Source organism: Harpegnathos saltator, unplaced genomic scaffold, assembly GCF_003227715.2.
Source record: "Harpegnathos saltator strain DR-91 unplaced genomic scaffold, Hsal_v8.6 scaffold128, whole genome shotgun sequence".
In the NCBI taxonomy this organism is placed as follows: Eukaryota; Metazoa; Arthropoda; class Insecta; order Hymenoptera; family Formicidae; genus Harpegnathos; species Harpegnathos saltator.
The window spans coordinates 534,497-561,500 of NW_020229904.1; the positions used below are offsets into that span (position 1 = coordinate 534,497).

Here is a 27,004-nt window from a genome sequence, read left to right on the forward strand (position 1 = left end):
GCAAACTCTCTTATCTGGAAAAACATACCGCCGTATTGTGTCATCGCGCGGCGTAAGCGGCCACTCTTCCTCAACGCTACGGAATCACGATCGAAATCCACGCGCGACGTAACGCTATCAGCATGTTACACTTGCAGCGTATTAACGCGCATTACCTGTCGCGCTAATCACATCAATTACCGTACCGACGTACGTCGCGTACTACACGCCCGCGCCCGCGCCTCGCCTCGCCTCGACAGGAAAGGGATTTTTCTCGCCGAGACACCCGGATTTAAACGCGCGCCGGCACACGACTAACTAACCGGTTTAACGGTTCCAAAGTGCCAAACGAGCGATCACTTCCCTCGTTACCCCGTAAAATCGGCGATACGAACTCAATCGACGGACGGAGGCGCGCGCCGCGGCCAAGACAAATTCCCTGGACCGCGCGCGAGAGCGAGGTTTCACCGAAAGGTTAACGAAGACCGATAGCGCCGCGAAACACACCGCGTTCGACAATCCGCGAACGAGAGGCGCGCGAGGAGCATCCACGGAGCGGCGCAACGTCCCGCGAAGCAGAAGAGACCCAGAAGAAGCGCTCGTGATCGTCCTACCACCGCCCTCCCTCTAATCCGGCATCGCCGCCTCGACGACGAAAAAGAATATCGGCGGCGCGATATCGCGATGCAATCATCGCCGCGGTCGGCCGGTCGGTCGGCCGGCCGGCCGGCCGACCGGCCTGCCGCTCGTTCGTTCGGAGTGACGATGAATCTGCATTATTCAGCGAACGGCGCGAGCGCGAGAGCGGAGTTCTCGTGGAAACCGAAGGCGCGAGCGCGTACATATGTACGGAGAGGTACAAGCCCGGGGTCGGGCCCCGTCATCGCGAGCCTTGCGCGTCCGGGGCCACATCCTGGGGCCGCGCTCTGCAACCCCCCGCTGATCCCGAGCGCCTTTTTCGATACCGATTATTGCGCCGATCGCGCGTTCCCGATACGGAACGGCGCGTCTAGGATAGGCCGGCGCGCTCGTACGAGCTCGTGAGCGCGCGTGGGAACACGCCTTCCTCCTCCTCCTCCTCCTCGTCTTTCTTCTCCTCCCCTGTCTCTTACCCCGTTGCGCGCCGCGTTCTTCGACGGGTTGGTCGCGCTTTTCTACGCGAGCATTCCCACGTCGGAATTAACGCACGAAAATTAGCGCGATGATTCGGCTGGGCTGGGACGCGCCACGGATCGCGGCCTAACGACTTCCTGCATGCGCACGCTGCGAAGAAGATGACGACGCGACGGGGCTGGGTAGAGGCCGGGGGGGGGAGGATCTACCTTACACGCGAGAAGTCGGAACCTGCGCGACCTGCGGCAAGGGGGCAGGGGGAGAGAAGTATCTTTCGCGAGTTCGCTGTGATGCCGCCTTGCAAAACGTCACAAAAGACAGAAAAAAGGCGGATTCGCAAAATTCGTGGAAAAGGAAAGAGTGGTCGCTGACATTTAGGCAGAGATATACAATTCGAAATGCGATCGGGAAAGTTTATTACAGGAGAGAATCATCAAGTCAACAATGTAACATCGTGATCGGTTCGAAAGTTGTTCATGAATACAGTATACATACATGTGACGTCGTGACTGCGTATTTACAAAGAAAAAAAAGAGAGAACATTTCTGACAGCGGCTACACAGTCTCTCGCGCGAGAAGCGCGAAATTTTCCCGCAGCCCGCCCGACATTCCCGCATTCGTCGCGCCGAGATAGCTCCGTAATCATCATAAGCGCGTTTTAACGCGAGATTTAGAAAAACACACTTCAATCTGTTGCACGAGATGAAAAAGGCAAGGCCTATAACACAAAGGCTTTCACCGTCGTGACTCCGGAGGGTACACCGTGATATGCATGTTCTATCCCGCATAATAGAAGCGCGATCCGGCACAGACGAGCGTTTCGACTTCTCGTTAGCATGCATATTCCTCGCGAAATATCCGCGAACTCGGTCGGATCGAATAATGCGCCGCGCGCTGCGCTCGAAAGCGCGGAGATCGAAACAATCGTTCGCGAGGAAACGCGGCAGATCTCCGTGGCGATTCTCACGTTCGTCGACGCTCCTCGAAGCGTCGAGGAGAGCGCCGCCGCGCTGGGACCGCGCAGGTGTGAGAATCTGGCGGAGGCGCGTTGCGCAGAGGATGCCGAAGAGCTACGTGCGCGAGCGTCGTTCGCGCGGTCTTCTTGACCAATTTGACGTTAATTAATCTCGCTCCGCGACATTTTGCCGACTGGGCGACGCGCGCATCGAAACACACGATGAGTGCCTGAGTGAGTCACTTGAATCACATGTAACGTAAGAATCTGTCATCCGTTAATTGAGAAAGATTAATTTTGCCGATACATCTTTGCGTTGTCGAGAAACTCTCAGGATTGGTATTAAAAATAACGCGGTGCTTTGTCAGTTTCCTTGTTGATTCCCGGTAAAGTCACGATTATATCGTCGATGATGCGTCGTGAATCATCATTACGCGCTCAAATGTTCCAGATGTACCAACGCGATGCGGGGGATTTTGTCATTCCTTGATTGAAAGAAAGTGAGTTTACAGGAGTGCCTTCGATTTACTTTCATGTAGTCGACAAATTCGCAAGGTTCAAAGTGACCACACACGTCTTTCTTTCTCAATATCTTTATCGATTCCCACGGAAGTCGGGGACGTAAAGTAGCCGCGATCACGCGCGCTTGGACATATCAGCCGTACCGAGACGTACATTTTCGGCCAAACGGCCAAAAGCAACAATAACAACAAGCAACGTGTCGGCGAGCGTTGCTGCGTCGCTTTCGCCCTGCGTAGGAATAAATCCGCGCACAGGTCGATCATTTCACCGGCGCCTGGCGGCACGTAGCTTTTCAAGCATTCTGCGGAGTGATAGGCTCTCGACGGCGATAGGTGCGGATTAGCGACGCGCGAGAGCAACGCGATCGCACTAACGCGTGTAGGACCAGCGGATACTGGTGCAACAACTTTCTCGAGTGCGGCGGTGGAGCCCAAAAAAGAGCAAGGCTCCGAGTACCGGTGCAGACCGGGGGGAGACCGCGAGCTACCTGCTCGCCGGTCTCCTCGAGGATACCCGCGGGATTGCGTAACGCGCCGCACCGCGCGCGCGCGATCGGCGGCACAGCACATAACAATGCCGGTCGGCCCGGAATCGATTTCATAGGGAATTGCCGCGGAGCGTGCTCGGAGTACACCTTGCGAGCGGGCGAGCGAGCGAGCGCTCACATACCTGTCTGCGCGCGCGCGCGCGATTTTTCCGAGTCTGCTCGAGAGCGAGGACTTGATTCGCGTGTGATGTAACCTCGCTGAATCTCCCCGAGAGTGCGATTTTTTGTCCGGTCCGCGTCGACCGCGGCTTTCACGCGCGAGCGCGAATGTTCCCGCGGAAACGCTCGCCTTTGCTGACCGACGCGACGCGCGGCTGGCGTCGCAGCGCACCCGGAAAGTGCACCCTGCGGAAATTGAAATTGTCGCGGTGATGCGCCGAGGTCTTAACGCCCGTTGATGCAGAGCCGCTTTCACCGATGACTTTTCGATTCAATCCTTAATAATAAAAATCTTTAATAAAAAGAATAAGAAAAAAGAATTTGGAAGTTTATGTAAGTCGATGTGAACGAAGGCAGGCTGCACTGTAATATCGGTTGCTTGATATATCGCTCTTCTTGTTTTTTCAAGTGACGTTGTTTAGCAATCGTAATAAACGGTAACGTCAAGTACGATAATGCGCGTCTCTATTCTCAATTAGCCGTTGAAAACGTGCAAATTGAAGGTGAGCTGCTCGCGAGGTCGATCGCCAATCTGTGTTATACTCGAAAATGCGTTTTCGCTGTGAGCAATTCTCAGGAACGCGTACTTGACTGACGTCAATTGGGAACGTGTTGCATGAGGATAATGGTAGCCGATGAATAGGAGGGGGGGGTAGCAAATACACTCACTTGCAGTTATTATAACACATTTTATCAAAATCGAGCGAAGCACGGACCGCTTTGAACAGACAGTTCCGATTTCTTCGGCGCTCCTTTCTTTCCCCCTGCGTCTCGTCGATCGACTCCGCGAATATCGCGAATCACACGTGCAATTGTGAGCGCACCGCGCACGTGAAAGCACCCGCGCCCGAAAAAGAGATGGAGAGAAAGAGAAAGAGAAAGAGAAAAAGAGAGAAAGAAAATGAGAGAGAGAGAGAGAGAGAGAGAGAGAGAAGAGAGAGAGAGAGAGAGAAGAGAGGCACGTCGTCGCACTACAGAACGTTAACGGCTACCTGCGCGATTCTAACTGCGGCGATCCACTTTGATAATTACAACGATGCGAACGGTTGCCAATGGCGAGTATTTTCAGGGAATCCAGATCGTGGTAGGAGAGCGCGGTACGATAGCGCGCAGGGATTGAGGGTGGGAGAGGGCAGCGGAAGAAAAGAAGGAAGCTCCTCACGGAGGATCCCGTTCTGCAAATGCCAGTTCGCCCGCTCGCACGCACAGCTGATTATCGATTAATATAGTTGTTGACTCCACGCTTGCGAGAAGCCTCATTGAATTATCCTTCCGATCGAACGAACAAATCGCACGTGGGTAGCTTTCTCTATCCATCTATCTCTCTCCTCGTCTATCCGTCTCTCTCCCTCTCCTCTCTCTCCTCCCTCCCTCCCTCTCTCTCTCTCTCCCCCTCTTTCTCTCTTCTTGTCGGGTGTATTTATTTTACGACGGGACACGGACACGGATGATGCTACTTTTGGCGCGCACTTCCTCCTTCATATAATATAGGGTTACTTGCAGCGCGTATGTACAAACGGCGGTATCGTTTCAAGTTCAACTTCAAAACGGAGGTTGAGATCTTTTTCTGACACATGTTTTTTACCCGTTGAGACCCGGTTACAAAGGGGAGTCTTCAATTCTCTAAAAAGGACACAAATTGTGTGAGCTTTTGCAGCTGGTCCTCAGTCAGGCAGACCTCGTTCGACAGATTGCACTCGTCCTCGTCAGGCTTGCGAGGTTGCACCATAGCGCCATCAATGCTCCAACCCCTGTCAATTGCGGTCCGTCGCGCTTCGTCCAATGAGAGTCCGGTCATTGATGCCAAGACCGTCAAATCCAGTGAGGAGTACGCCTTCGATATCAGCTTCATTATCCGTTCTCGAACCTTGTCTACAAAAATCGCGAACAAACACAGGGACTCCGTTATCTGCAAGCGCGAAGGCATCCTCTTTGCTTAACGAAAGACGTTCCGAGCAAGGAACTTCATTGCTTACAGATTCCACTTGAATAATCGATTATCGGCCGGTGTCGTAATCTCGATAATTTTAGAGCCAGACGATGGACTTAATATATACGAACCGATTAATTGCCGTTAATTGCGATAATAAATAGTTTGGACGAGTTAATCTCTGGAGCCTAAAGTGTCTTCAAATAGAACTGTAAACGAAGGGAGCTTCTTTGTCACAACTAATACAAAAGATAAAACAGTATGTACGATATATATTTGTGCAATAGTATAAAATATAAAAATAGAAAATATATACTCCTCGTATGCTCAATAAACGATAAATATAATTAGCGGAAATCACAAAAAAATTATGACACCAGAAGAAAATTAATTATTCGGAATATTAAACGGAGCAAGTGTCGATGACCAATTTCACCTAATTGTTATCGTTTCCGAGTAGTCGAATTAATTCGATTTACCAAATAAAAATAGCTGATGACACAGTCCTACCTTTAAGAGCTGTCATTATGTCCGTGACGTCCTCACTCCAATCCGCGTTGAGAGCCACGTGTACCGCTGCCCAATCGCGTTGCCACATGCGCTGTCCTACAAGCCATATCCGCCCGAGTTCTTCGTTTGCGGCCTTCACGTTTGAGGGAATTCGCTTCCAGAGATATTTCGCGTTGCATCTGCGACGTCGGTCGTTCATTCAAACAGACCGATCGATAAGAAAAAAAACCGGCGCGCCCGGGCCGCCGCGCGAGCGATGCACCGTACGAAAATAAGATTGGTCGCGGCGAATAAGTCGTTTCGCGGCTTGATATTCATCAAATATCTCATATGACGTATGTTCTCGACACGTTTGTGCTCAAAATACAGGTTTAATGCCGAGAAAAACGAAAATAATCTCGGACTGCATCCACAAACAATTGTAGAAAAAGGAGCACAACGCGAAGAGGCAAAAATAGTGCAGTCATTCACGAACGTAAAGGGAATTGAAGTGCCTTTTTCCAAAAATATGGCAACAAGCAAATGGTTTTCAAAATTTTACGATACTTGACCCAAGCTGTGTTCTAATACTCACTGCCACTATTGAAAATTTATAGCATATGTAACTTATATAGTATATGAACTATATATTTTCTGTAATGACAATGAATATCGGAATGTAACCATATAGTAATGTGAAATGTTATTTTTCTTATAAAATTCGACAACTCCAATATTCTAAGTGGAAAAGGAAGATCGAGATCTTCGAGAAAAAAGTCAAGATAAAACGTGTAACAAACAGAACAATTTGTTTCACTAATTAAATATATTGCAAATTTAAATATCTCTGCAGGAGAGATACATATCAGAACCTATTAAAAAATGTCTAATTTATCTTCTCTCTCACTGCAGTACTATAATGCAAGTACTGCAGTGCTATAATGTGATAAAATAAACATAAATATTTATTAAAATAGAAGCTTCATTATAATATTATTTCAAAATATAATATTACTTCAAAATAAATATTATACTTCATATATTGATAATGACAAGTCAATATGATTAATAGTTTAATCAATACCATTTTAGTGTAATATAACCCGTAGTATGAAATGTGCATGGAATATTCTATTTTGTCATTGACTTCAATAAATTATATACAGATGCACATATAGCGACATATACTTATAGCGAATTTTGAGGCAATCTTTTATCATATTAACATATATCAATAAATCATATATATCCTCTTATTCTTCATCGAATTACAATATAGATGTCAAATATTGCAACATCAAAATACTTCATATAACTTATATATCACATAGATATCTCATAAAATCTTAATTCGTACATTATATATCATAGGGTTATATCTGATATGACAGACTTCTTAAAACAGTCGTATATAGAGAAATCCATTCAAATATCAATTTAAAAGATGAGAACATAGCATCTTTGATTGGGAATAAACGATATAGCAATGTAATGAAAAATTCTCAACTCACAGATCATTCTGGTAGAGGTACGCTGCCAATAATTGCGCATAGGTTTGTGCACATGCAATTCCAGTTGGAGCCTGCAACAAAAAGAAACGAATAATAAGTTGATATCTCCTTTACTTGAACACCTTATCGAGTAAAAACATACTTTATCATCAACATAAACTTCACAATAGGAGTGAGTTGATCGATGACACTCAGTATAACCTATAAGCATTTAGCTTGAAAGCTTGAAAGTTGAAGCTCACCTCTAATTCGGCTCTTTCCAATTCATTAAGTAACTGGCCGAGATCGCTGAGTACCATCGTCGCTCTATCTTTTAGATGAGAATAATGATAATAAAAACGTAAAACTTCGAAAGTGCGTCGACACCGAAAGCACAAACATGAAGCAAGATGAAAACAGCTGAGCACGGATGTAATAAAGAGGCGCGATGCAGAATAAAGAGACATGCAGCGCCATCGTACGGCGTACATATACACCATTGACAGAATAAAAAAACATGCAGCGCTATCATACGACGTACATACATACCATTGACATACAAAGTAAAGTTTGTCAGTAATATCAATAATATTACTGTCCGCGAATGATAATTATGAATTATAATATATATATATACAGTATATCATACATTTATATAAGTGTGTATGTGTATGTGTGTGCGTGTAAAAACACTCAAAAATTGAATCTAGTCTTTAGTTTAAAGAACAAACAATCTAAAGTTACGATTTATATATGCTATGTATTATAAGTTTATACTTGTGTGTATATGTGTATTGGAAATTCTTTATACCTCATTTAAACTTGTGAATAGAATATATAATTTTAATGCAAAGTTGCAAATACTTTCTATCTTACTTTGTTTATTTTCTTACTCTCATTCTTTTACTTTGATTGTCACTGTTTTCTCTCTCTCTCTCTCTCTCTCTCTCTCTCTCTCTCTCTCTCTCTCTTTCTCGTCTCTCTTCATTTTATATTTTAGTTCTTTCATTGTTTCTTATTTTATTAAAACCTACCAATATTTTGTCCTCGGCAAGCCAGAATCGCAGAATGCAAACTTGAAATTTCGAATCGTCATAATATGATGAAGGCATGACGTTTCACTCGACACTCTCGATAATAATTTGCGCTCGAGACTTTCGACGGCTCGAGAGTATAACGATGCGTAGCAGTTTGAGGGTTGAAGTTCCAATCACTATAATATAACAAACGTACGATACATTGATCGATACTTCTGATAAACCGTTACGCGAGATATTCACTTCCGATGGTTATCTAACCATATTCTGTCACGACACACATGCGAAATTTATTTTCGGCACTCCCGGCGGCGATAATTTGTACGCGAAACTCATTTTCGGCGAACCGAGATCGCGTAACCGGAATGCGTATTCTCTGAAGATAGCTGTCGCCATTACAACAGTTGCGATTCTCGAAGTATTAAACGCACGAACTTCACTTGGTACTTCCAACGGCTCATTCTACAATACTCGCTTCTAATGACCATTCAATAATACCTTATCAAAACATGAACAAAATTCTGACTTTATATGATATGTTTGACAGTAATATGCGCGCAAAATACTTTTTCGATTAGTTAAAAGGATAAAATGTAGTGATTGAAATCTTCAACTACCATAATTGTGAAACCTTACACGACGCTTCCAACGCTTGTGATAATTCAATCTACACGATATTTACTTCCAGCGATTACTTATGACGATATACTTTGTTAATCGTGCGGTTAAGACTTACGTGCAACCGCTTCCGATGACGATGATTCATTTGTTAACCGAAATCGCAGTAAATACGGGACGGTTTTTCATACTTGATCTAACGCATCGCGAGCTGCTGCAGAAATGAACGAGCATGCGCGATGAAATGCAGGTTGTCCAACCTATTGTTGTTTAGATCGACCATCCGGGACTGTAGTGTCTTTATTTTCAAAGTAGTGTATCTTGATAACGGATCAAAAAACTTATTATTATCTTCAAATATTACGACTCGATGTTGAGTTAAATGACTATTATTTTTAAATAATGTGGGAGGATAAAAAGCAAAAGTACTTCCTTTCCTTAAATAGTACAATTCAAAGACGAATCAAACAAACTTTCATTCTTCGAGTATAAAACTGAACAGAGGGTTACACGTAAAGTTTTTCTTGATTTGTTATAAATAATAAAATCTTTCTTTAGTTTGATAATAAATATACCATCGAACAATGAAAATTATTATGATACTATTGAAAATCTGAGCAGAATAGATTTCAAGGCAATCAAAATTAATTACGTACATAAGGATTAATCGAGTTCGGAGATTTCGAGAAGATAATCAACTTTTTAACAAAAAATACGAATCGAATATTTATTTGTAATTCGATTATCGTCCATTCCTATGTTAAGCCTCGATCGTACAGTGGCATTGGAGATTCGCCTTAACAGGCGCTTAGAATCAGCATTAAGAGAGAGAGACGGAAAGAGTATATGTCAAATCTCTATGGCCTTCCTGTTTGGCAACCTGTCATCTAGGAATGATACGATAGTTGTAGCGATATTGGACAGTTTAATTTTATCAATTGTGCAGCACAAATGCAATCAATGCCGTGCGAGAAACGAGGATAAGTCCACTATGTAATACATCGAGTTACGATATAATTTTGAATCCGTATTTTGCGATTATAAACATTAACCCACGCTTACGCTCCGTTTTATCAGCAAGTCTTCCGTCATGAATGCTTAGTGAGTATCATTCTTTTACTTAAATATCTCCGTTCTGTAATACTCGTTAAGTTTGGCTTACGCTTATTTTGCTAATAAATGTTTCATGCAAGAGCAACAATGTACTAGAGATCCTGTATAGCAAGGCCATTATTTCCAAAACCATCTAACTATATCATAATCAATATGGTAAATTATATATCTCCGTACCACTAATAGACATTGTGTAAAATTGATCTATCACTCTTACTTGTTGAATATAATAGATCTGTTTTTTATTGCTGAACATTACTGGTGTATATTTTCAAAACTTAAAAAGAAATAAATATATATTTAAAACTTTGTGAAAAAGAGAAAAAAGAATATCTAGTGCAAACTAGTACAAAGAATGCAGTAATAAAGAACAGACCAATTATCAGTTGGTTAACAAAACTTATAAGAAATGTTTTTATGTATAGTAACAGAAGTGCACCAGGTATATCAGGAAATGCTTTTGATTGTTGGGTTCAGAAGTCTAATATGCATGATGATTCCGCTATAACAAAGATGCAACACCAATTCTGGGTGACAAAGCAGGCTTTGTCCCGAAAGTTGGGAAAAAAAGAAGATGAATGTATAATTGCTTCAGATGCTGAATTGGATGCAAAACTAGAATTGTTCCGTAGTATCCAAGAATCCTGTTCATACTTACAGAGAGTTATTGATAAATACCAAGAAAGATTGTGCAGTGCGTTATAATACAATTTCTAATACAAAATAATATATTAACTAGTATAAAATAACATATTAACCATAATATTGATATAATAACAATTGCCTTTAACATAGCTTTAATTAATATATAATAATATCTTAATATAAATGTTTCATTTATATAGATTTAGCTCAGGAAGAAAATGCTATGGGACGTTTTTTGAAAGATGCTGGCAAACAGGATAAGACTCGTGCTGGCAAAATGATGTCAGCTGTTGGCAAATCTTTATCATATTCTGGTCAACAAAGACTTGCATTGAGAGCACCTTTAGGTCGATTATATCAAGAAGTGGAGACATTTAGGCAGAGAGCTATTGAAGATACATTACAAAATGTGCAAGCAATGGAAAAGGCTCGTACAGAATATAGAGCTGCTCTGTCATGGATGAAGAACATTTCTCAAGAATTAGATCCAGATACATCCAAACAATTGGAAAGATTTAGAAAAGTTCAAACACGTGTTAGACAGTAGGTTTTATTCTATATGTATAACATGCACAAAAAAACAGAGCCTAGTACATATTTATGTGAGATATTATAAAGCAAACGTATTTATTACAATCTAGGGGCAAAACAGCTTTTGACAACCTGGCTCTTGATTGTCTCCAAAAAGTTGACTTATTAGCAGCAGCAAGGTGTAATATGTTCAGTCATGCCTTAGTTTTATACCAAACGACTCTTCTGAATTTTACCAAAAAATCTGCACAAGCTTATTCTACAATAGCAAGTAGCTTTAAAGGCTACCAGCACTATGATTTTACAGTCGTACGAGAACTAGCTGAAACTTCTAGTAAATTGGCGCAAGAAACTGGCGGTGATGACGATCCAGAAGACAAGGACAAGTGAGTTACAAAATCACGATAAAGAGAATATTATTTTTCTCATTATTATTTTCTCTTTTATTTTCTCTTTTAATTTTTAATATTCTTTGTAGATTACCATTTTTCGACATGGACTATCATGACGACATTGAAGAGGCTCAAGAAGCTGCTGCAAATTCAGAAAATGCATCAGAGAAAAATAAGTATGATGAGAAACTCTTGGACATAGAGAGCGAACCAAAAGATATATTGATAGGTTTAGATACTATCACAGATTCATCAAGGAACGGCATTGTGCACAATACTAATGACGCAGAGAATGAAAAAAGTCTTGAAGAATTCTTTGGAAATTTAATCCTGGAAAAAGGTATCTGCGATAGCACTGGACAATCGCTTAAGAAGATTGAAGAAAACAATCATACTGAATTCAATAAAAGTTCTGAGGAACAAAAATTGGCAATGGATATATTCGGAGAGTGCAATACAAACTTCAGTCTGGGTGACTTATCTTCCTTATCGTCGGAGGCTCGACAACAGCAGCAATCGTTAAATCTATTAGCCTCCGAAAGCGCAGCGCTTTTCGACGAAATCCTAAACGATAAGCAATGCGCCAATAACAGTGATTGGGAAGGAATGTCGAGTGATACTTTTCTACCACCAAATATTTTGAAGCAGAGTCTAGGGGATGCAGCACTAGGTATGGGACAGAAGAACAGTACGACAACCAATAACACGGATGATAAAGTAAGTACGATTTATAAAATAAAATCTAATAGTAACAAGGTAGATCTTGCGGGGAATTAATGTAATAACTTTTTTATAGAAAAAGAATAAGACTGGAAAGCAAAAAGGTAACTCGTGGTTGGATTTATTCGCTGAATTGGACCCATTGGCCAATAATCCAATGGAGAATCTCTCTGGTGATAGTAATGCTTCTGCTTAATACGTATCGTATTTTAATGGTACATTATTCTCTCTGATAAGATCACTTGATACTTATAACAAAGAAAATTAATCAAGCTATCATTTATCGACGAGTATGATGATGATACAGTGAGCATTTAGTTCACAGCGTTTTCACTTCGTACATTTATATCAGTATTTATTAGTAAGTTTTTAAATTTAACATTCCAAGATTTATTTTTAGTGAGGTTATAAGAATAAAAAAATATTCGAATTGTATGATTTTTCATATAAGCTAGATATACTTATCAAAGATATGTAATGTTTGTTAAACATTATGCTAGTCATGTATTTTTTTCAAATATATTACAAGAGATCTTCAAGATAAATAAATTTATTATGGAATTCTAGTAATTCTGACGGGCATGTTTAAGGATGTATGGAAGTATATCATGTGAGTGTATTTGCTTTCTATTTATTTCAAGTTCTTGTCCCTTTAATTCTTTCTTATTGCATACGACAATTCGTGTCTGAAGCCTCTGCTTGTAAGCTAACGAGATTAATACATATCAAACATTTCTTTCAATATAAGCGAACGAGTTACACTGCGCGCATTGTGTCTCTCTTTCTCTCTATATATTTATATATACTTAAATTAAATAAATATACGTCGAACAGATTACAGGCATAGGCTCAGAACCATCGGTTTGTTCGCTTTGCTTAGAAGTTTCGAGGAGCACTTATACGTCAACCGAGAAGTGATCACAGTCTTAACACTAAACTCGTAATGTATTTCAAATATAAAAAAGAGACTTGAAGTCAAGACCCAATCTTCCTTGTCAATACATTCGAAGTTCAAGCATCGTAAAATTGTGCCAAGGCAGTCTTGACTCTGAAATAAAGACAGTAATGATGATATATTCGTACGCAAGAAATTTACGATATTTGATAGTCACCGCTGGAATACGACAATAATGTATCATGATATTTATCTCTCGTACTTATCAAACAATTGAGAGTCTTTCGTGTGACGTAGCTGCTGCAAAATACGATAAAGGCCTAATTCTCTTAGACGTGCTTGCCGTTGCGCAGCACCGGGTTCCTCTCTCCAGACTAGGTTGCACACACAGAAAATCGCTGCAACTTGCAGTTTCACGTTGCTATGCATCTAAACAGAACGTATACTAAACTGATGGCGTAAAACTGATGGCCGTGGAAGCATTCATATAAGCGACAAAATTATTAAACCGATAGATAGAACTCGAGCACGCAGGTAGTTCAAATAATCTAACGCAATTTCAGAATCAATTTGTGCTGTGCGAAATTATTTTTTATCTTTATCCTATCATAAACAAAACCGTCCATAAATATAACGCTACTTATTTATACTTATTTATAATTCCAAGGCTCTATCTATTAATTAGATTAAGAATGTACGATTGACGTAATATTTGTGATAACAGCGTACTGTACGAACCATATAATCCATAAGTTTCTTAAGCACGTCCTCATTAGCCATGATATGATCTCTGGCTCGATCACCATCTGCAACATTTGCTAAGATGCACAGAGCCTGTTCTTTGACGTCTGCCGGATGCTCCGGGTCTTCCAGTACCAATATAACTGCCTGCATAACATGAGCGGCATGTTCGCCCATAATGCGGTCTATGTGAGCCTTAGTAGAGAGCAAATTTCGCAAGAGACCCAGCGTTTTCATGAGAACTGCTAATTCCGGATCAGCCAGGAGACGAAAAATCTGATCAGTACCCAGGCACGAGAGTATCTGCGACTTCACTCGTTGCTCCGCTCGAAAAGCCACATTCATCAGCGCCCAAATGCCATTCAATCGGAGTGCCGGGTCGGGTCGTTTAGTGAGAGAACACAACAACTCAACTCCGCCGGACTCGAGAATGGGCTCTTTACTCGGACTAAACTCCAACAGTAAGTTACATAAAGTGCTCGAGGCAACAGTTAACAAATCATCTTCACTTTCGCCTCTACCTATATTACAACGAATAATAATAGTGTTAATAACAATCTATAAAAGTCGACGATTGAATACTAATAATAAAAGTTAATTGTAAGCACTAATGTTTTTATTCTTTTTCTCTTTCTCTGGAAAAATACTCTTACAATGCAAAAATTAATTATATACTCGTCATATCCAGTTATACATATGAAAAAAAAAAATACTATTCCCCATAAATTCTTTACAAGTGCTTCATAAAAATTTTATAATTCTTTATAAAAACTTTATAAATGCATGTTCTTGAAAAAAAAAAAAAAAAACATACAGCAGTGCCTATCCACCTGTCTATGCCTAGGAATACCCACTAAGTCGTTTACTTCTTTTGCCAAATGTAAACAGACCAGATTTCCCAACTTGAGAATCGTAAAGTCTCAGTTTTCTTTTTTTCAATGCGTGTACTTTCGTTCAACTATATACCTGTCTTATATAGAATAGATAATTTACATAATAATCATAAGATAATAATTTCTAAGCATTTCTTTTTTTTCCTTCTTTTTGACCTAAATGTTGATTTGAAACTAAACATATATATGTCGTACCTTACATGCAATATGTACATGCAATATATACATGCAATATATACATGCCCTCAATATTTATTATATTATAATGTTCATTGCAAGTGTACTATCATTTACCCTCCAACCCCTTGTCTGCTCCGTGTAACAACTGCATAAGCGGTCTCCACACTGCATGATCCTGAAATGTAGTTCGAAGCTGGTGTACACTCCTCGACAAAGAATGCAAACATCTAACCGCGGCTAACCGGACGCGAGATCCGCCAGGATCTTGAAGACCAGACACTACTTGTTCCATAAGACTTTCCGTCTCAATAATACGCTTTCGTATATCCTCATCATTAGCACCGAGAGATGCGAATGCTCTAAATGCGGCTTGTCGCATGTCTTGTGTTAATGTTGCATCTTGTACCTAAAAAACATCAAACACGTCTCTTTATGAATCTCAGATCGACACTAAAATCATAAAATAATTGATCCTTCATAGATTAAATAATTAAAACTCCAAAGACGTAAATATAATTCCTGTTAAGGAAATTATCCATACAATACAGATTATAACACAGTAGATTATATATTCATTAGTAACATATATATATTTGAATAACTTGAGCTCAAATAGGATCGGCAATTTCATGTACTTTTAATATACGTGTATGTATGTACTAAATGCGATTATGCTTACCTGTGGATGCGGTCGTAATAGTTCAGCCAGTGTCGGTATCAGATGATTGCTGATCGAAGCTAAACGTTGTAAATCTGTATCGACTTCGGTAAGATACGCAAGCGTCTCTGCGGCAGCAACTCTTTCACGTGGTGGCCGGTCCCGATGACACAACCTTACGAGACAAGGCAAAGCGCGGTATACAACTCGTGCGTCCGTAGCAGGCAACGCCCCTGCTCTATGCATGTATGCGACGCATCTGGCTGCCTCGAGTTGTATCAGTGAATTTTTTTCGCGACCCATCAATTGTCCCAACGCAGCGGGTACTACTCTAGGTAAAAAAGTGTTGTTATTGGTATTGGCATTCGCCACCATCGCCGAAACCGTTTGGTTTTGGTAACACATATTCGCTAAACAGGCCAAAGCCGGTAGTTGAACGTCAGCTAGAGGAGAATCTAACTGCATTGCTAATGTTTCCACAGCTCCACCTTTGGATAAAGCGTTTTGGTCCTCTGCTGTCTGACAAGTGAAAATTACAGATTAGTTTTCTTCTACTTCACATTAGTTTCTATGGTTTGCAAACTTTTATGTTATCATACCTTACAAGCTGTCGTTAGAATCGTCGCTACGCATACTTGACAAGTAACCGATCGACTAGCCAAAGACAGCAATCGTGGTACTATCGCGGGGTCACGATATATTGCATGAACAGGTGCTGCTGTGTGCTGAAATATCGTACGCAAGCACCGCAGACAGGCCTCGTGTAAAAGATCAGCTATACTCGCTTTTCCCTTTGTAGATACTTCAGGGATTGGTACAGTAAGCATCACGCCAAGAAGAAATGGAATTACACCTAAATCTATGAGTGCTAATACATGTTGGTCTGTTCCTTTGGCTAAAGATCCCAGTGTTACAGCTGATTCCAATCTTATACGATCACTGATAGTACCGCTGGGATCACCAAGCAATTGCAACAGCCGGGGGACGACACCTTGAGCTATTACTGAACCTTTTTGCCGATTGCTGCCAATCACGGAATTTTTCAGACATCTGAGAAAGATCAGCCATATCCAAAATGTTATAATTTTCGATAGTTAAATATAAAAGTAGACTTAATTCATTATATGATACATATATAATATATATATATATATAATATGTATGTGTATATATATATACATATATATACACATATATAATGAAACATGGGAGGGGCAAGAGACATTGAGACAAAGATATAATGTGAGAAAGACAGGAAAAGAGGAGATATAATTTAAGAGATAATATAATAGAAACAGTAATATTATATATGTAATAAGATATAATATAAGGAGCACATTAGAAGTTTTTTCTTTTAGATTAAACAAGACAGTAAAATTCACTGCAACGTTATATCGTTCCTCAATCTATCCTAGATATAATCTATCCTATAGAATATATTATTCCCACTAATTGATGATGACAGGTCGGTGCTTCTGAGCAAGTTAAGGTTAAGCACAATCTTCACTCACATAATCGCTTCCAGACATTTCTGCTGATCCGGCGAGTAGAGTTCGTCGATATAGCTCCTCGAGCTCTCGATGTCCTGTAAAGATCGCGAGAACATCATGAAGTAATTTCGCCTTACGGGCAGAGTAAAGCAAATTGATGTAGACTTGATGAAATGCGTCTGTTGGAACGTCAAACGGCAGTGGACCGGTATCAGATCCCGACATCGGACTCACCATAAACGGCTGCATAACCGATACCATGAGTACTTTGATAGATGTTATCACATAAATATTCCGATAACAAGACGCTCAATCTTGTCAGCCTGTTAACAGAAGAACTGCCACGAGGAACCGTCAAATCCTGTGCTTGCGTACTACGTACGAATGTTCACGACTGGATTCACTACGCTCTCGCGTTCTAAAATAAGCTCGCTATTTGTTGTCAGTAGTGCCAACATTTTTAACGATATCCAAAGTTTGTTCTCTCTATTTGCACTTGCTACATCCACTTTGTTCCTTCCTCCTTCCTAACTCCAAGGAACACGAATATATATTTTTTTTCACGTACTGCTTTATTTCACTTGAAATGCGAATAATATGAAAAGTATCAACTAGGAAATGGGTAGATCTATGAATACAAAACAAGTTTTTCTAGTAGCGGCTATTTTCAACCTAGCAAGTTGGGAAACTGAAAACTAGTGATCAGATGAAAATGAGTGCATATGTGTGCAAATATGTGCATGTAGCGATAAAGAGGTCCCGGACCAATGGGAGTAAATCATGCCAATCAAGGCCTGGCAGATATTTAAATTGAAGTCATAGGTTGCAATTGTGACTCAACAGTTATTCTTTAATTTGTTTTCTTAGGATCAGTGTTTTTTACAACCGCGAACATGATGAATGATAAAATATAATCAATCGCTAAAGCAGTTGAAAATAAATTTACTTCAGTACAAACAGCGCTCACACAAAAGACATGACGAATCTCCATAATGTTGCATAGTGAGATCGCGCTGCTTCATAACCAATGACGTGGATCTAGGTTAGCTTTTTCCGCAATCGCCACAGTTATCGTGCAAACAAATCAAATTGTCGAATATATCGTGTGTTTTTCTCACAAAACACTATTTGTAAATAATGTTCGAAATTACAGATACACAAAGTAAGTACAACAACCTAATATTCATCGACTTCTATGTGAAAAAGCCGGTGAATATATAAGACGACTAATAAATATTGCTAATTTAACTGTAACAATTTTTAAACAATAATTTTATTGTGTTTTAGAGATCGGAGTAGGATTGGCAGGTTTTGGAATTTCCTTCTTGTTCCTTGGTGTATTATTACTCTTTGACAAAGGTTTACTTGCTATTGGAAATGTAAGATTGTCACATCTGTCACTTATTCATTTGTTTGTGGAAATGAATTTCTGAAGCAATTTTTTGGGGTTAACTTACAGCTTCTATTTATTTCGGGTTTGGCATGTGTCATTGGACCATGGAGGACTTTAAATTTTTTCTTTCAAAGGCACAAAATAAAAGCTAGTGCCTCGTTCTTAGGAGGTGTTTTTGTGGTCCTTATGGGTTGGCCTATTATAGGAATGATTTTAGAAACCTATGGTTTTGTACTGCTTTTCAGGTAAGATGTATTGGACTTAATATTGATGAATTTTATATGAGAACTACCTTTACTATCCATATTAATTATCCATATTCCTATTATTCTAGTGGTTTCTTACCAGTAGCAATAAATTTCTTACGAAGAGTACCTGTATTGGGAACTATACTAAACATGCCTGGTCTCAGTCGAATTTTAGATATGATAGCAGGTGATTCTAATAGAACAACTGTATGATAAGAATATTCATATCTTTTGTAACATGTATATAAGATGTTCTCCCATGTGGTGTTCCATATCTTCTTTTTGTCATTTTCACTTTAGTATATCATTTGTCAAGTACAGATCTTTGTACAGAAATGTAAAACTAATTTATATCTTACAATGTCAAGTGTAAGAAAATATCGACAAGTCTAGTACAATTAATTTGTAAACTTACAAAGAAATTAATATGATTTGTATGCTGTCTGATTACATCAAGGGTACATTGAATTATGCAAAGCATTCCATATATCTCTTGTATAAATGAAAATGAGATAATCTGAACTTTGTTAACTTTCTAATACTGTGATCTATTATCAGTGAAGGTAATATGGCCAAAACTGTACCCTTGATCAGGTATATAATAAATGTTTACAATAAAATAATAAATGGATGTATATGTGTCATGTATCAATAAGACTTTTTACATATTCAAATCAAAAGATGTATTACCTTGTACAAAGACCTCTAAGTTACCAAAGAAACTAGCAGGTAATCACCACAAACACAAAATGTCGGATCAATATTTACTTTGAAAATTATGATACATGTATACCTATTTTACTTAAAAATCTAATCTAGAACATGCATAACTAAATTTATGGTTATTCCGATAAGAATTCGATCTGGGATATGCTATAAAAGTTAACTCAAAATTCTTCCTTAAATTAAATTCTCAATTTTGGGAGGAATAAGATTCTGAGAGAGAAAGAGAGAATGTATGAAATTTTATATTATTTTTATTGATCTGCTGCTTTCCCGTGTGTGCATGCATCCTAACATGAACAGATTAGATGCACACATTCTGAGTAACGTTTCTTGTCTTACACATACTTGTCTGTAGTGCGAAATTAAATTATCGTCTATCAAAGCTTGATAGACCGGCTGATATCATCAAAAAATGAAAGTTTATTAATTACGAATTATGAATTATCTACAACGGGCCGAGATTAAAGGCGGGGGGCGGCCCAAGCTACGCACCCCGTCGCATCGCCGTAATGACGTCGTCGTCGCGCGTCCGCCTCTCTCACTGACTTCACATGCGCTGACTCGGATTTCTCTAGGCAATTATACTTTCGATACTCAATATTGCAATCGAGCTACTCGGTGTTTATGGAACGTTTTCAGATGACCGTGATCACGATTGTTGATCATCGCAGCTTGTCCTAATTCGATTTGCCTTCTGTTTTTCTCAAGTGTAGTGTAATAAGAAAATACAGCACGTAGTCTGGCAGTCGCTGCGGGAAAATACTGAATCCGGCAATAAATTAAGCAGATTCTCTTCTTTCTATGCTTTTTTTCTTTTTTTATCTTTTTCTCAGTTACAATTTCTGCCGAGTTTCATGCATTTTACGAGCTGCTACCGAACGTCCTCAGCCTGAATTACTTGTTCGTTAAAACCGACAGCGAGTCTCATTGCCCGTCGGTCCGGGATTTGCTATCAAATCGGATATTCCGGGTAATAATGACGATGTTTGTGATCGGTGAAAGTAATGAGACGAGGATCGCTTTAAAATTTTAAAGAAGGTTCTTAATCTCGTCGTACAGTACGAGTACGAGCGCACCACCAGTACCACGAAGAATATTGGAGAACGCGCCCTTGAAGAAGGCATTACCACCCTCCGTCTTATAAATAGTGGACCAGCAATGAAGAGTGTTTTTGTACAGAATTTCGCTCTTAGCACGACCAGACTGCATCATCATACGTCTACGTACTGTATCAAATGGATAAGATACAATACCCGCAACAGTAGTTACAGCCTGAAAAAGATAAAAGAAAATAGGTGAAGTTACTTGAATTTGTATAAGTGACTTGTATACATGACTTTATATAAAACTGGTTGGAATCAACTTCTCACCTGAGCAATACCCCATGAAACAAGGAATGGAGTCTTTTTAGGATCTGGTAGCATACCACGAGCAGTGTCATAGAAACCAAAGTAAGCAGCACGATAAATGATGATACCCTGGACAGATACGCCGAAGCCACGGTATAGACCAGTGATACCGTCGGCCTTGGAAATCTTCGCTAAACAATTAGCCAACCCCGTAAATTCACGCTCGCCAGTACCCTTGCCTACATCAGCAGCCAACCTGTCAGTAAACAAAATATGAGAATAAGATCAATATATAACTATAAGTGTCAATAATTCTAAGTTTAGAAAAAGTCTCCCATATATTATCCCATATAAAAAAAAAATGTGTCTATTAAGAATGTGGCAATATAATAATGTTCTTTGATTATTTATAAAAATGCAATTTGTAAAATGTCCAAACTAAACAAATTTCATGTAACTTACCTAGTTCTAGCAAAGTCAAGTGGATAGACAAAGCATAGAGATGTTGCACCAGCAGCACCACCAGATGCGAGATTCCCGACAAAGTAGCGTAGAAACTGAGTGTTCTTGTCAACACCACCAAGGAAAATCTGCTTGTATTTGTCCTTAAAGGCAAAATTTAAAGCCTGTGTCGGGAAGTATCTGATAACGTTGGCAAAATTACCACGCCAATAACTTAAGAATCCTTGCTCACGTGGGATACGAACGAAACAGTCGATCATACCTGAAAATTGACATATAAGAGTGTGAACAATTTGTGAAAAGAATTTGTTTCATTTTTTAATTTCTACATTATATTTTATTAATTTAAATTATAATTAATATGTGTATAAAGAGAGGTATTTGCATACTGTCAAAATTTATTATAATTTTATGAATATTCAATCAGTCAATTTATGATAATATTTAGATATAAAAGTGATTAATTATCAAAAGGCAAAGAATTATGGAAAATAACATTCACAAACTTCTTATTAAAAATTAAAGCTTTAGTCGAAAGATGAAAGCTTAAAAACTTATAGAAATGAAATAAATAGTTATGGGTCTGACACCTTGTGAGTAAAATTGAAATATAATTTTGACACGAATTGCTCTACATCAAAATAAAATATTGACTTATTAATAGTAGCGTACAAGGTAACTATTAATTTCAATCATTTTAAAATTTAGGAAGCTTTTTTTAAAGCTTAGAAAAAATAACTATTACCTACATCAATAAAAAGGATTTGACAAATAAATTACAAAATCTTCCCAGTTATCATAGTTTTCTTATCACATGCAACTTGACAATTAACCCGAGATCTACAGAATGTGTGCTGATTAATTTATTAAGAATTTCAGGTCTCTTTTTGATAATTAGTCTGCAAATTATATCGAAGATATTCAAGTTTAAAGTTTAGCCAATATAGAGATAAGGTATAATATTGAATAAAAGTGACACTCCCGGAGATTCTATCTACGATAACCCTGCAGACAAAGTTCAAAGTCAGTGAAATGCAACGACCTATTTAACAGTAATCCGAAAGCAATGATCTCGAGCAGAATCGCCGGTAACATAATGAGTTGAAATCGCAAGTTGTCGCGACAATGACATTTTCCTCGTATTCGAGCATCGAAACGAGATGGTCATCACGACAACGGCGACAAAGAATGAATGATGAATCAGCGTGTTATCTCGATAGACGACATGAATTCGTGACGCGTGGAAGTAGGCGAGAGCGGGAAGGAATTCAGTCTCGTGGCCGACCGAAAAAGCGGCCATGTTGGACCATTCCGTCATCGATCGGGGGCATACACGTCTCTTCGCTGCAGTCGTCAGCGAGGAGCCACTATGCGCCGCCCGCCATCTGGCTGAACGATGAGTTTCATTGAAATATCGATCCATCCTCGAGCGGTTGCCGGCGAAGGCTTTCTTCACGCTATATGCGATCAGTCCGTGACGATCGAAATAAAGTTATGTAAGTCGCCGAAACGGCTCTGCGCGATCGACCTTCGTTACATAAATGCACAAAATATCGATATTCACTTCGTCGCCGCGTGGCGCGCTCGCGGGATACACGAGGCGCCCTGGACGTTGGTCCGCTAACGGCATTACATAACGGTCATCACCGTGTCTAATCATTAACCCGTCGAACGGGAGGAAAAGCCGCCGTAGCTCATTGTTCACATAGGAACCACCCTATGTGAACTAATAAGAGCACTAGTGGCACATACTCGAGATCACGCTCTTTCTGGCTATTGTCACATGTCTTGTCTGAAGCTGTGACGTAGAGAGCCATCGCATCTCGTGGCTGTTCACGTTACTGCTCTTTTTACGCCACAAATTCGCGTTCCATTGTATTACGATGCCTCAATTGCCATGACGCTATGCGCGCGTGACGTGCGGTCGGTGCTTCTCCTGTGACCCTGGGACTCGTGGAAGACGAGGGGCGATGAAAGAAAGAGAGAGAGAGAAAGCAAGCGGGCGGAGATAGAGAGAGAGAGAGAGTGAGAGAGAGAGAGAGAAAGATGGAGGTAGAGGAAACTCCACTTACCCTTGTAACGCTGATTCTCGGCGATTTGCTTGGAGATGTGCTGTACTTGTAACAGCAACTTCACACGCTCGATAGGCGCTACGGTGGTCTTGGAGATCGCCGCGGCCACACCGCCAGCAATGAAATCCTTGGCGAACGCCACAGGGTCCGTTAATCCAGACATTGTGCCGTAGGGTGGTGTGCGAGAGATATGGGTAAAGGAGAGCGAGAGAGAGGAACAACCGGACTCCTTTCTGCGATGTGTATCGGACGCGCGCCGGACGACGAGTGATCGAGCCACAGTATTCCGTTCGTCTCGTTAGAACGGACCTCCGCCAAGAATAGAAAGAGACGCTGGCGCAGGGGTCACGTGTACTATTCTGCGCAGCACCGGAGCGCCGTCGCCGCTGGTAACACGGTACACCAGTAACCTCGGGACCGTGACACTCTCGGCTGCCGTGGCACTCTTGAACCTCGTCGCCAACGCTTCCGCCCGAATTCACGACCTTTTGCCCTGACGCGACCGTTGAAAAGACGACCGAATTGTCTTTCGCGCGGCCGCCGCCTCTCGCCAATTCCACGTTCGAAAGGAACCGCCAACTGTCGGGGACACGGCGACACGCTCGCATCCGGTTTCCGGTTCTTATCCGTGGACCGCCGCGCGATCATTTTCGCTAATACCCGAAATTACGAACACGATGGCGGGAAAACTCTCTGCGCGACGAGGAATTCTGGTATTTCTTCTCCCCCCCTCCCCTCCCCAATATCTAACTATTTCGTGTTGTAAACAGACACGCGTTTGTAACTGACACGCGCGATTTAAGATATAGGTGTTTACCCAGGTGGAGAGAATAATCGAGAATGAAGAATATTTTGTCGAATAACCTCTAAATGGGACGGAATCCTATGATGAAAAATTGCTTCTCTCTGATGTCTCCGTATACAAAACGTACGTTTTATTAATATTAATTTATTAATATTAATATCTTAGGTGGTTTTGACAGCAATGATTTAAACGCTTAAACAATAATGAATTATTATCGTGTTCTCTCTCTCTCTCTCTCTCTCTCTCTCTCTCTCTCTGTCTTTCTCTCTGTCTTTCTCTCTGTCTTTCTCTCTTTCTCTTTCCTATCTTATCTTAACCCTTTTCGTAAAAATGGCAGCCAACTATGAGGTAACCACGTGACGTGCATGAACATCCCTTTACGTCTGAGTCGACCGAGTCCTCGGTTGTGTTTCAAGGCGGTCGGACATTTTGGCTCGCTCGCGCGGGTTTTGTCAAGAACGAGACGCAAGGTCAATTCTTTATCGAAGAAAGAGGTCAACGAGGGACGCGTCGCTTGCGTAAGCCTGGCTTAGGGCCATAGAGTTGCGGAGGAGTCGCGCGCCAGTTCAATGGAGTAACATCAAGGTACAGGATGTATTTATATACGCGCTTGAGGAGAGGAACACGCGCGCGCGCACGCACGGCGAATCTTCCGTTCGCGGAATAGACGTTGCTAAAAGCAGCTGTCCAATTTCGTCTACGCACGCGGTACTACACGCGGCGTGGATACCGAAGATTACGAAGCGAAGATTCAGCAGCGTCTGCCTGCGCGTCCAACGATCTTTCCGTGTATGCCGGGGATACCCGCGATAACTTGATAACGTTTGAATATACTTGACATTGTTCTTCTGCTCGATAGATCTTGAGGGAATAGATAGATCTTGAGAATAGATAGATCTTGAGGCAAAATGATACATAGGTCGAAGGATCTTGGGCCGGTTGTTCCAGCTTCTTGGTAAGTTAACTGAATTAAATCATATGTTTATCTTTGTTTTTCCTCCAATTTAAACGAAGACATACGATTGAACTATCAGTTATAACTTACCAAGAAATTGGAACAATCGGTCCTTGGAAAAATAGATTTACCAGCAGGTTTGGATTCGCGTTGAAAAGATCGGCGATTGACGTCTGGTGTCACTCGTTAATTCTCAATATTGCGTTTCGTGGCAAGCAAAAAACACTTTCGACGAACAAAAGCTGTAGGATAAGGTTGATTTGGATGAAATTAATTGAAGAACAATAACCCGTTATCTTCTTTCGTTTATCGTTCACGTTTCACAGATTTGATTCGAAGATAATATTTATTGCTGTGTGACACTCGTCGACGGATTCTTCGTTATAGCTCTCATTATCTGACCACGATCTGATGCATATCAACGTACTTCCGGTTTGGCGGCCGGAATAAGTATTCTCACTGAAGAATGATGAATATTACGCTCTAAATGACGAAGTAAAAATGGGAAAAACGTGGAATGAGAAAGCGTATACGTAAATGATAGTGGTGGAAAAACCGACTGTTTTTTCCGACATGAACCATGCTTTTAATATCAAAGTATAATTTACATGAAGGAATACAGTATTTCGATTGAATAGTATTTCAGAATAAATAGAACAATATTTCAATTGATCAGATTACAAAAATTACATTGTAAAATGTTTATGATTGATTTATGATTGCTTATGATTGATTGAGAAGATAAAATTAAATTTAAAAAACAAGAAGAAATAAAAGAAATAAAGAATAAATATAACAAAAAACATGTAACGAAGATATGTATCGCAAATGGAAACTTGCGTCTTATTGATACTGATGTCATTATAAAAGTCGTTATTACTAGTTACAAAAATGATAAAAATCGTTATAAAAATTGGCAAATACAACGTATGTTTATCTTGTCTGATTTTAACGTAAAACTGACAGCCAGACTAACGAAATTCGATAAAAATATTGTAGGTGTCGATGCCACTCCAACAGTTTTGGAATTACCGTTGATAGAAGTTGATGAATAAGGCAAGAAGGAAAAACTTCTCAACGTTTGAAAATTACGAAGATGAGAAACACTCGAAACGTTCTTATTAAGTCACGATAAGATTCCTTTCCGATAAGATGGAAGTCTCACGATAAGAGCGACAAATATTCACAGAGTTATCTGCGGATATGCGCTCGCGTGCATAGTTCGTAAGAATGCAATCGGATATATGTCGGCGTTAGCAACTGTGGCTCATTAGATATCAGACCCGGACTCGGGGTCTTGAATGCCGTATATTGGATATAAGTGATGCGCGCGACCTTGGTGATACGAAGTGTCGCACAGCTACGTAACTGCAAGTTCTGATGGTCAATGCACCTGAGAGGTGTTTGAAGCCAGTTTTATTACCATTAGAAGCTCGAGGTCGCGTGCACCGCGTGATTGCAAAATGCTTGGGTGACACGTGGCGTACAAAACGAAAGACAAAAAAGGTCATCGTCGTTGTCATTGTCATTGCGAATTTCGATTCGAGCATAATATTATCGAGAGAAATCATGCCTTTTTCTTACAACACATTTAAAAAATCGTTACTTTTATCAGGTTGCTTTGAAGATGTGTTATATTTTTAAATAAAATTAGAAACGTTCAAATTTCTTTTTATATTTCGACATAACTCTTATTAATACAATAATACATGTAGTCACTATTAATTTCAATATATATTTTATACTTAAAGAAGTTTTTTTGTTTTTACATAACAGTGTAAGAAAATACTTCGAATATTTTGCTATATTTAAAACAGTATTTTATAAAAAACCGATAAGTCCTTTTTTTATTAATCTGATACAAAAGAATCTTTTGTGTTTTTTTAATCTTTATCAA

The 27,004-nt window shown here is 40.2% G+C and overlaps 6 protein-coding genes across 11 annotated transcripts in view; 3 read left to right on the forward strand and 3 right to left on the reverse strand.

Moving 5' to 3' along the window:
• Positions 1–1,491: 1,491 nt before the first annotated feature.
• Positions 1,492–9,048, reverse strand: CSN8 (COP9 signalosome subunit 8). Of its 2 annotated transcripts, XM_011145300.2 has the most exons (5): positions 8,958–9,048; positions 8,219–8,397; positions 7,206–7,276; positions 5,716–5,894; positions 1,492–5,147 (listed from the first exon to the last, which is right to left on the reverse strand). In XM_011145300.2, exons 2-5 carry the CDS (start codon positions 8,294–8,296, stop codon positions 4,891–4,893), a joined length of 585 nt encoding a protein of 194 aa, XP_011143602.1. In that variant the 5' UTR covers positions 8,297–8,397; positions 8,958–9,048; the 3' UTR covers positions 1,492–4,890. The 2 variants fall into 2 exon arrangements, with proteins under 2 accessions (XP_011143602.1, XP_011143603.1); XM_011145301.2 differs by lacking the exons at positions 8,219–8,397; positions 8,958–9,048 and adding an exon at positions 7,448–7,624.
• Positions 9,049–9,674: 626 nt separating this feature from the next.
• On the forward strand, positions 9,675–12,859 carry ICA69 (islet cell autoantigen 1-like protein). Of its 3 annotated transcripts, XM_011145297.3 has the most exons (7): positions 9,675–9,940; positions 10,033–10,108; positions 10,378–10,646; positions 10,798–11,140; positions 11,239–11,514; positions 11,607–12,237; positions 12,317–12,859. In XM_011145297.3, the coding sequence occupies exons 3-7, from the start codon at positions 10,439–10,441 to the stop codon at positions 12,434–12,436; spliced, it is 1,578 nt and encodes a 525-aa protein (XP_011143599.1). In that variant the 5' UTR covers positions 9,675–9,940; positions 10,033–10,108; positions 10,378–10,438; the 3' UTR covers positions 12,437–12,859. The 3 variants fall into 3 exon arrangements, with proteins under 3 accessions (XP_011143599.1, XP_011143598.1, XP_011143600.1); XM_011145296.3 differs by lacking the exon at positions 10,033–10,108; XM_011145298.3 differs by lacking the exons at positions 10,033–10,108; positions 10,378–10,646.
• On the reverse strand, positions 12,856–17,525 carry LOC105185649 (armadillo repeat-containing protein 8). The gene is made up of 8 exons (XM_011145295.3): positions 17,332–17,525; positions 17,119–17,192; positions 16,207–16,657; positions 15,629–16,126; positions 15,064–15,355; positions 13,874–14,397; positions 13,398–13,564; positions 12,856–13,288 (listed from the first exon to the last, which is right to left on the reverse strand). The coding sequence occupies exons 1-8, from the start codon at positions 17,356–17,358 to the stop codon at positions 13,252–13,254; spliced, it is 2,070 nt and encodes a 689-aa protein (XP_011143597.1). The 5' UTR covers positions 17,359–17,525; the 3' UTR covers positions 12,856–13,251.
• Positions 17,526–17,773: 248 nt separating this feature from the next.
• Positions 17,774–19,802, forward strand: LOC105185647 (vesicle transport protein GOT1B). Its single transcript, XM_011145294.3, has 4 exons — positions 17,774–18,259; positions 18,385–18,476; positions 18,557–18,735; positions 18,825–19,802. Exons 1-4 carry the CDS (start codon positions 18,235–18,237, stop codon positions 18,949–18,951), a joined length of 423 nt encoding a protein of 140 aa, XP_011143596.1. The 5' UTR covers positions 17,774–18,234; the 3' UTR covers positions 18,952–19,802.
• Positions 19,803–19,814: 12 nt separating this feature from the next.
• Positions 19,815–23,639, reverse strand: Ant (ADP/ATP translocase). Its single transcript, XM_011145293.3, has 4 exons — positions 23,348–23,639; positions 21,276–21,537; positions 20,835–21,069; positions 19,815–20,736 (listed from the first exon to the last, which is right to left on the reverse strand). The coding sequence occupies exons 1-4, from the start codon at positions 23,508–23,510 to the stop codon at positions 20,494–20,496; spliced, it is 903 nt and encodes a 300-aa protein (XP_011143595.1). The 5' UTR covers positions 23,511–23,639; the 3' UTR covers positions 19,815–20,493.
• A 1,082-nt stretch (positions 23,640–24,721) lies between these two features.
• fry (microtubule binding protein furry) overlaps positions 24,722–27,004 on the forward strand; it is a 34,339-nt gene continuing 32,056 nt past the window's right edge. For all 3 annotated transcript variants that reach the window (XM_025307718.1, XM_011145290.3, XM_011145292.3), the window contains exon 1: positions 24,722–24,737. The gene's annotated coding sequence lies outside the window, so the exon portion shown is untranslated. The remainder of the gene's footprint in view (positions 24,738–27,004) is intronic.